This window comes from Chelon labrosus (genome assembly GCF_963514085.1).
Source record: "Chelon labrosus genome assembly, chromosome: 10".
Lineage (NCBI taxonomy): Eukaryota > Metazoa > Chordata > Actinopteri > Mugiliformes > Mugilidae > Chelon > Chelon labrosus.
This window is the reverse complement of record NC_140360.1, coordinates 27,576,834-27,587,054: the sequence shown is the minus strand read 5'-3', so window position 1 is coordinate 27,587,054 and position 10,221 is coordinate 27,576,834. Positions and strand designations below refer to the sequence as shown.

General features: G+C 38.9%; 1 protein-coding gene across 1 annotated transcript; it reads right to left on the bottom strand.

Annotated features, from left to right (window-relative positions):
- Positions 1–4,386: 4,386 nt before the first annotated feature.
- tmem82 (transmembrane protein 82) lies at positions 4,387–7,319 on the bottom strand (the record flags this gene model as incomplete). Its single annotated transcript, XM_084554145.1, has 5 exons — positions 4,387–4,904; positions 5,144–5,558; positions 6,677–6,875; positions 7,046–7,115; positions 7,229–7,319. The coding sequence occupies 5 exons, from the start codon at positions 7,317–7,319 to the stop codon at positions 4,699–4,701; spliced, it is 981 nt and encodes a 326-aa protein (XP_084410271.1). The 3' UTR covers positions 4,387–4,698.
- Positions 7,320–10,221: the final 2,902 nt, after the last annotated feature.

The following is a 10,221-nucleotide window of genomic DNA, read 5'->3' as shown; positions in this document are numbered from 1 at the left end:
CAACATTACCCACCCCCGCCACCTCCCCATTTAAACAGCCTATAAAGGTCGTGTTGAAATTTTTGACACATAAAGCGGAAACTTGAACACAGGAAACAGGAAACTACAGGACAGTTGTAGGCGACTTTGTATGGTAATGATCTGGGCACATGGCAAGCTTCAGTACAGCAATAGTTGCAATTTATATAATCTGTCTAGAGAGAAAGGGGACATGTTATTAAATGTAATTCTATCCTTATTTTCAGCAGATGAACATCCTGAAATTAACAGAGGAACTTTCTTTAAGTACTAATAACAGAATAGATTCTAATCTTAGTATTACTGAGTTTAAGAGAGATCTTTTCATCCTAATTTTGCTTTCTTAATTTTGATTTTTGCAGATTTTTCTGCAGTGAGTGGTTTAATCAGTCTCAAAATAATATCATCTGTTGTTGGGTTTTTTTTTCACCAATCCAATTTAGGGACTTGTGAAATCTCTTTTACTAAGACATGTTGTATCTCTATGACTGTTCAGCAGATAACTTAAGGACAGAGATCATTTCTGGGAAAAATAAGGACTGCTGCCCCGAAATATCTTCCACTGAAACTGCTGAAAGTGTCAGAATTCCTATTTAAAGCTAAAGTCTTCAAATGTTAAAAGGTAGTTTGTGGGAATGACATGTGTGGGAAAGTGTTCATTCACAAAAATAATCCAGTTTGAATGTTACATTTGAGATGACTCAATACTCACCATCAACTGACTGATAAAATAAACATCTCATAAATGATAGGATAAGGCACAGACATACTGAGACAACAAATATAAAACCCAGCCCCAGTTTAACAAAGGACTGAACAGAATGAAAACAACACAAGATGATCATAAAAATACTTTGTCTTAATGAGGTTTGCTTGATTCTGCTCTTAACTCATGTTAACATGTTGTCAAGCTTTGAAGGTAATACCTGGGGTCTTTCAGAAGGAATTAATCTTTGAATCATTTACAACTAGTCCTAGCTGTAGTGCGACACAAAATGCAGAAAGGGCTATTAAGTCAAGAACTTTGACCTGGTTTGAGCTCTACTTTAGGCTAATAAGTAACATGAAACAACTGGGCTTATGTCCAAAGGTCCATGAGAGCAGAGATGATAAGCCCCAGTGAGAGGTAAATAAAACGGCATTTTAATAGACTATTCTTTGAACGACAGTCCTGTTAAATGCATTATACAGCTTTCTTATTTACATGGTCAACGTGTAAATAAAATGGCGGCTTTTTTCTGTCCACCTACTCAATACGTTTTGCCCTGAACCTGTAGAAGACGATTATTGGTTCAGAAAAACCCTGTAACAACAGAACGCCATCACTCTGCTTTTGTTACTATATTAAGCATTACATGCCGAAGTGCGCATGCGTTGAAATGCGGTAACAGGGGAGACGCAAACCTGTCTTGCGCATGCGTTTGATGGGCCAATCAGATGAGGACAGAACAATCTAGAAGTCGCCAGAGGAGGTGACAACAAACGGAGCAGTCAGTTCTATGGGCATCTTCACCGTACTCGCATGCCTATGGAGAACCTCCTTCTCATGTCATCTGAATGCGTCCTGGTGTGGAACTACATTCCATTAAAAATCTAATAAATCTACGGGAATACAATCTTCTATTTTGGTGGATCGGCTTAACACCAAAACTAAATTTCCTCTTGTGATTTTCAGACCTGGGATTTTATCTTGGAAACTGGACCGTCAAGGCTAATGTCCCCCTTTAATTTTTTTGAAACGGAATGACGGGACTGGTATAACAAATACTCCTTCATGGAATATGTTTCCGTCTGTCCACAGCTCTCAATAAAGACACATCTAACGGGCACAACATCTCCGTCAAAATGTGGATTTAAGTCGATGATTCGCTGAGAACTGAAATTAACAAGAAGTCAGGCTCTTCATTGTTGTGTAATGGTTTAACGGCAATAAAAAAAAAAAAAAAACGAACTCGTCATTAATAGCTTATTGGAGAGTATAGTTTAGTTTCATGAAAAAGAGAGCATGAACTCGAAATATTCATGTCCGCTAAGGTTAAAGTAAAAATAAATAAATATATATGACCTAGCCTTTTCTTTGTCTAACGCCATTTTGTGTGACTTCACAGCACCTACGCTGTCGTCAGCCATTTTGGCTTTTCTTCTCAAGCAGCCGTATGAGAACGACCACCACAGTGGAGGGATGTTTATTAGGCCCACACGTTAATGTGTGAATTAATGAACAAAAAATACATATTTGTGTAAAAGAATAACCTTACCTGCGACCTAAGCTGCTGTTTGGTGTAGGATTAATAGACGTTTTTGTTTTTTGTTTTTGTTTTTGCCATGTCACTCGCTGTCCTTTGTTGTCTAAGTGCATTTATTAGCTACAGTAGAGAAGTCTGAAACTGCATCGTTAGCTGTCTGTGGGCAGCATCTTTCAGTTCATTATAAATGTAATCACTTAATGAACCTTATGTTAACTTTGTCAATTACCTTAATGGAATTAAAGTGTGTTGACAATGAAATGGAATAAAAATAGTTAAGTTGTATTCACTCACGTATAAAAATCCCATTAATTACTGAACCTGATAATATACTGTGTGTATAATTTTTATTATCATTTTTGTTGTTAAAGTTTTGTTGCAAATAATTAACAGGGTTGCAAGAAATGTGTTGAGACAAAAGACAAAATGGACAATGGTTCGCTGCGTGCATCATATGCCCTTTTTAGGGTGGCAATGACTCGGTACTTAGAGCGGACCAGACCATTTAACATTTAACAAGGCTTATGACAGTTGTTGAAAAGAAGGGTGGCAATATTAGTCACCCTTCTTTTTTATTTTTTGAAATGTAAAAAAAAAAAAAAAGTTTATTTGTAAATTTTGAGCTGTTTATTATTCCTACTTTAACAGACATAGGTACATTTTTCATGGGGTTTCATAATAACTGCACATAGCAATAGCTGCCCAATAATTTAGCACACATTCTCCTAAGAAAGCCCAAACCTCATCTTTTCTTTCTTAAATATTCTGGTTTGAGGTTTATTAACATTTTGGATTGACTGAGCACTGTAATAAACCAATAATAAAATGAATCCTCAAAAATACAACTTGTTTAATAATTGTGCACACAGTGTTGGTTAATCTATTTTGGTCATGAAATTTGGCCAGGAGGTCACACACACCCAGAAGAAGCAAGTTAGTTTAATTTGTGGCTGAAGAACTATAAACTGTATTTGCATAATATTTTGAATATTTAATGAAAAAACAATACATCGTTGGTACAAAATAGTTTTTCGCTCCTTAATATGGGTAATATGGGACTAAATAGTGTCATTTAGAAGCAGTTCCACTGGATTTTAAAATCTCTGAGTGATGCTCCTTCTCATGTGGTGGTGGTCTTTGACGACGGTCTCTCTTAACGTAGCCTGTATAATCCTCTTCATCCTGTATGCACACAACAAACATGACAGATGAAATGCATGTGAGGGAAGGTGGCAGCCACTGTGGAGATTAAAGAGTATGACTGAATGTCCACTGCCAAGGCTCCTGTATGCTATAACAACACCACTGGTTTCATTATTATAGTATTATTAATGATGATCATCATTAGCATTAATAACAACAATATATTGATTGTTGTTATATTTATATGGTTTATTGTTAATCATACATACATTAATCACTCAGATTTATATATGTAATAATATTCACCATAACAAGCATGTGTATGTATGCACTGATCAGGCCAAACATTATGACCACCTTCCTAATATTGTGTAGGTCTCCCTTGTGCCTCCAAAACAGTTGTGACTCATCAGAGAATGGACATGGGCCTTCTGAGGGTGTCCTGTGGTGTCTGGCAACAGAATGTTGTTAGTGGGGGCCTTTGGGTCCTATGGGTTGAGGGGAGGGGCCTCTGTGGATCATCCCACAGATACTTGATCAGTTTGGGATCTAGTGAATTTGGAAGCCAGGTCAACACCTTTTGCTGTTCTTCATGTTTTTTTGAGTTGTTCCTAAAGCGTTTTTGTGTGTGTGCCTGTGTCAGGCTGCATCCTGCTGGGGATGGCTGCTGCCATCAAGGAGTGTCATTGCTATGGGGTGGGGGTGCCTGGTCTGGTCTAGGTGGGTGCTACATGTCTAAGTAACATCCACACGAATGCCAGGTCTAAAAGTTTCCCAGCAGAACATTGGATTGTCACAAGATGCTCAATGTTGTGGCTGACTGGATATGTATAGGTATATGTAGGCACATATTTATGGCTATCAATATGTGTACATTTATATGGTTATGTATATATGTATGCATGTTTATATGTATATACAATATCCATAGTCATAGACAATAAAGCTGATCGAATCTAATTTAATGTACTTACATTTAATTTGCCGAATAGAGCCAGTACACGATTTATGAGTATTTAAATGCATAAAATGAAACTTTATCAACTGAAATCACTATGTGAACACTATTTAATCAGACAAGCTCGGTGAAGGGAAAAGTAGGCTCAGCGCTCTGAGTCAGAGATTACTCTGACCTGAATCTGTCGTGGGGGTCTTAAACCTTCTCCACCTGGGATGCAAGTTTGAGAAGTTCGGTCTCGTCTCGGGACCAAGAATAATGAACACATTGATATTCCGACCCAGTTTTTGTGTCTCGGTGGACAGAAAGTGCTGTCGGCCCCATGTGCTGCTTTCACTGAGTCTCACTGACCTGTGAGGATGCCGCATCCAGCAGATCCATAGTGGGGATTAGACAGCCGGCCTCGCCCAGGAAACACATTAAAATGTGGAGCACGTCAGCCCAGCGTCCAACAGTCAGCATCAGGACCATCAGACCCCCGAGACGTACCACCACTGTGTTAAGGACAGCCTGGCCGCTGGGCAAGCGATGCTGCTCCTCTGCACAACCAAGACATTAGAGGAAAATAACTGACTTCATTTGAAACAGTGTCAGTGTCAAAACAGTTGACAAAACATACAAATGCTTAACTTAAACTAATGATTAAGTGATCAGTCTAGACCAGTGAGTATCATTCAATTGACAGATGTATTTCAGATTTCTCCAGTCTTGAAATAGGTTCATACTAGTCCTTTTGTAACCTTTGCACATTTTTAACTTTTATTTTTACGTTTCTCACCCTGCATGTACACCACCAGCAGTGTGTAACAGATAGTCAGCGGTGTCCAAAACCTAAGTGCTTCTGTTGCAGAGAGGAAGTGTTGGTTAATGATTGATACTGCAGCCAGCACTGCTACAGAGAAGGTAATGATCATAGTTCTGCACAGCATGGGCAGCAGACAGCTGCCTGATGTGAGGAGGCTAATGCAAATGCCGCAGTAGCGCTGTGAGCTATGGAGTTTATACAGAGCCGTGACATGGTGCTGCAGCCGAGTGGACTGCCTCGCCAGGAACCAGCTGAGTGACGCTGAGAGCAGCAGGCAAAGCCAGCGCTGGGATGCCCCCTCGTGGATAAAGCTCAAACTGCAGCTAAGGGCACAGCCCAGTGAGAATTGGCTTTGAACTAACAGCTGCTGCAGAAATTTCCTGGACTCCTGGGAAATAAAAGAGCACAAACTGAACTGATGGATAAATCAAAGCAGATGATGAGCTGATTGTTAAAACAGATGTCATGAATCATCGTGACACAATAAAATCCAGAAATAAACTCAACAGAAGGAGTCGCAGAAACATCAGGTTAAACAGTTGAGTACATTTTTAATCACATAATTGCCAGTGAGTTCAGTATTTAGATCCTTCACTTGAGTGTCAGTACCAATAGAGCAATTTAAAATATTCCACTACAACTGAAAGGCCAGTCTAAAAAAAAAGAAGGTAAAAGTGAATATTAGTAGCAAAATGTAGTTAAAATATTAAAACAAAAATACTGGCTCATTCCCTCTGACTGATATATTATTATACACCAATCAGCCACAACATTATGACCACTGACAGGAGAAGTAAATAACATTGACCATCTTGTGACAATCAACGTTCTGCTGGGAAACTTTTAGACCTGGCATTCATGTGGATGTTACTTAGACATGTAGCACCCACCTAGACCAGACCAGACACCCCCACCCCATAGCAATGGCACTCCTTGATGGCAGCAGCCATCCCCAGCAGGATGCAGCCTGACACAGGCACACACACAAAAACGCTTTAGGAACAATTAAAAAAAAACATGAACAGTACAAGGTGTTAACCTGGCCTCTAAATTCACTAGATCCCAAACTGATCAAGTATCTGTGGGATGATCCACAGAGGCCCCTCCCCTCAACCCATAGGACCCAAAGGCCCCCACTAACAACATTCTGTTGCCAGACACCACAGGACACCCTCAGAAGGCCCATGTCCATTCTCTGATGAGTCACAACTGTTTTGGAGGCACAAGGGAGACCTACACAATATTAGGAAGGTGGTCATAATGATATGACAGATCGGTGTATATGATCACAGCCAGAATTCTTAATCTTAACACTGTGTTGTATTGTGTGCTAAAAGCTTGTTGTACTGTATAATGTGAGTTCTTTAGTGTAAATGTCTCTAGTAATTAAAACAGAGGTATGGAAGTAGAAAGTATTACACTGGAAAGTACAAATTCCTCAAAGTTGAGACAATACTTGAGTACATGTACTTTGTTACATTCAACTACTGATAACTGGTTTCTTACCGGTCCAGCTGTAACCCATCCAGAGACAGCTCGAAGACAAAATTCTAATACCACCAGCGAGGACACTCGCGAGCCCACCACAGCCAACATTGCAGTAACAAAGAAAAAGTGGAGCATCCCAGCAAGTCCAGCATTACTTCTCTTTTGTTGGCCGCTCGTCCTCTCACTCGACCTGTCTTTATCATATTTATCACTCCAGCTGTGAGTTAGGTGGAAAAATAAATCAAATAAAAGTACATTTTAAAGAGTGTGGACCACCATTAAAACAAAAACATGAGTATTTTAATGGTAATGAAAACATGAAATTATGCAACCTAACACCAAATTTATTATCATGCGCATATGTGTAACAAAAGGCAGTTTGCTCACCTCTCCTCTACCAATAAGTGTACTCTCAGCAGGGAGCATAGCACAGAGATCCCACATGCACCTATCAGTCCTGCAGGTCACATAACACTGAATTTGCATCACAGCTAATACCACACTTATCCAGCTCAGAAACAGCCCGGAGCCATGTGGCCATCAGAGGAAATGAATGGATGAAGAGCTCACCTTGAAGAAAACTATTCAGAGGATTTGTATCTAGAACCAGCCATCCTGGTATGTACGACGTTGGAAAAAATGATATGATAAAGGATAACATAGTGCTACTAAAAAAATCTACTTAATATAAAATGCGCAGAAAATAAGCTTATTTAAGCCATCGCATACTCCACATTCATATCTTGTGCTTCTCAGATCGGGTTACAGCAACGTTGAGTATGAGCTCAGCTCTTCTGTTTTGTTTCGGTTGCTTCAGCGATTAGCTTCGCTCGTCCAGAAGCCTGTTCTCTGTCCTGTACCAAAGGTCATGTGGATGACGGTGGAGCAGAGGCCTGAGTCATAACAAGATAATGGAGGCTGTTGAGCCATGGGAAAGACTTTGCACTGTTTCTGAAGTAATGGCAGTGCAAGGACAAAATGTATTGCACCAATGCTAGACCATACAAGGAATTAGTCTGGGTGCTGGTTGCCAAAGAAGATATACAAAGTCTGATTTTAAATGGGAATGTACAAATGTTCACAGTATTAAATAAGAGACTGTAAATGTTACAGTCCAGAAAAAGTGTATTACAGTAACAGTTTTTCTTGTGAGGTGAGATTTTGGTACTGATGGTCAATCTCCCACCTGTAGGCGGACTCATCCCTGTTAGCAATGAGCTTAGTGAGCTATTATTTACATAGCTCGAAATCTAAATCTAAAATCTGTAAAATAACATTTATCCTCAAGCACTTTAACATTTTAAAAGGAAAAAGAGAGAAGCTTTAGGATGAAGGTGCAAGTCATGTATACTAAATGTAATGGCTCACTGTATTAAATCAAACATTTTTTAATTTAAGAGTTTTTATAGATTTAAATGTATTTAAAAAATGATCATTTCTGTCTTTCTGTCTCAAATATGACTTGTAGATAAAATTAGTTGTACATATACTGTACTGTATATGCCACTAAACAGACTCATTTTAATTCATTCATTTTACTGGATCACCCAGAAACAGATGTTTGGAACTGAATACAGAAACAGTGACTTAAAGATATGAAAACTGTATGTTCAATGTCAAACCTCAGCACGTGTCCATAAGGTGGCAGCAGTGTCCAACATTCAATGTCAAGGCAGTTGTCACTTCCATCAGGTCTGTCAGATTTACACGGGTTCAGACACCTTTAGTAGGTCCAGAGGCGGTCCTGGCTAGATTCACGCCCTGGGTGAACCATCCCTTGGCCGCACCCCCCACCCCAAAAGACTTAGCCCCAAACCCCACCACCAACACAACAATATATTATATTATTTGTATTATTTTATTATATATAATCTTAAATACAAAAAGGTAACAAGAACAGAGAAAAGACAAGATAAATAAATGAAATACAGTATATAAACACCAATGTAAATTGCACAAATCCTTCATCACAGGATCTAATAACCATGCTTGAAAAATCCCTGAAGAAAGCTAAAATAAATAAATAAATAGATAAATAACTACATAAAAAAAAAATTCCTGCCGTAAACTATTTCGTATTTTACATACGAGTTTTGTTTTGCATCATCCTAATACCATCTGAACAGTTCCAGTTATGATAACACACCAGTTTTGTACATAGAGAAACAGTAGATAATTAACATAATCTGAATTCAGTGCTCAGACTGTAGCAGATTTTTCAACCTGGGTTTTTCACCCTGTTTACAACTGGCATTAACATTAACAACAGGTGTGAAGTGCAATCTAAAACTTGACTTTTCTAGCCTTCTTTGATGCAAAATCATCAATTACATCATCATACGAAATCTGTTGTGCAACGCTAATAGTTGCTCGTTCAGCAAAACTAAAAACCAAATACAGTCGTCTTCTGTGGCTAATAGCAACATATTAGCAAGAGGCTAATAAATAGCCTATAGCCTACTGTCACTCACGTCATTCATAGAACTCTGCATACCTTTATCTTTTGCCCGTTTCTCCTCTTCTTCTTTTCTTCTTTTTCTGAACTGGGAACCTGATGCTGCTTTGGTCTTTTACTTTGATCCATGGTGAAGATGAAGACTCACATAATTAACTTTTGCATTACCTTTTGCCAACACCGTCCGTTCGCCCGTCAACCGGAGTTACATGAGTCACGTAGATGACTGCACAGATTTTTATTTATTTATTTACTTTTCATTTTTCACATAACCCAATTAATTACATGTAGGTATATGGGTCTATGTTAATTTTAGGAATGAAATACAATTTATTTGGAAGCAGTTTGTGTTGTGTGGCCTGGGATCAGTCTATCCCCCCCCCCCCCCCCCCCCCGCCTCTTTTTATTTGTTTAGTTTTTTTGTTTTTTGTTTTTGAGGGCGCACATAGATTGCGCCCTGGGCGGTCGCCCACATTGCCCATAGCAAAAACCTGCCCTGAGTAGGTCTCAGCTTTAACCCCTCACCTTGATTTAGTAGGAACACGTGTGTACATGTTGCAATTTAAGATAAGAACATATCACCAGCAATACTGACACATTTCTCTTATTCAGCATGGCCAAAGAAAAGGACATTTTGAAACAGTACATCATGACATCTACAACTTTCCACTATCTTCTCAGGATGTGATGAAACATGGTACCATATGGTACTTAAAGAGGCCTTTATCACTGAGAAAGAGTCGTATAATGAGGTGAAAGACATCAACTGGATTACAGCCAGTGGATTTATGGCAGGCTGACCTCAGTGAACACATGAACTATGGTCAAGGATTTATATGGAGCAGGAAGCATGGTTGTCTGTGTCAGTCTGAGATTTAAATGTGTTGGAGAGCAGAGCTTTCTAAGCAGCTTGTTTCAGACTCGTATAGGTGAGTGCAACTTTTAATCATTAGTCACTACTTTCTGGCTCACTGGGTCTGATTTAGTTTCTGGGCTTATTAATTAACAAGGATGATAAAAATATATACTTTCTAAATGATATAAAACACATTTCAGTCAGTTTAAGTGCCTCATAATGTAGTGCATGTAGATAAGTGACACTCTTTAA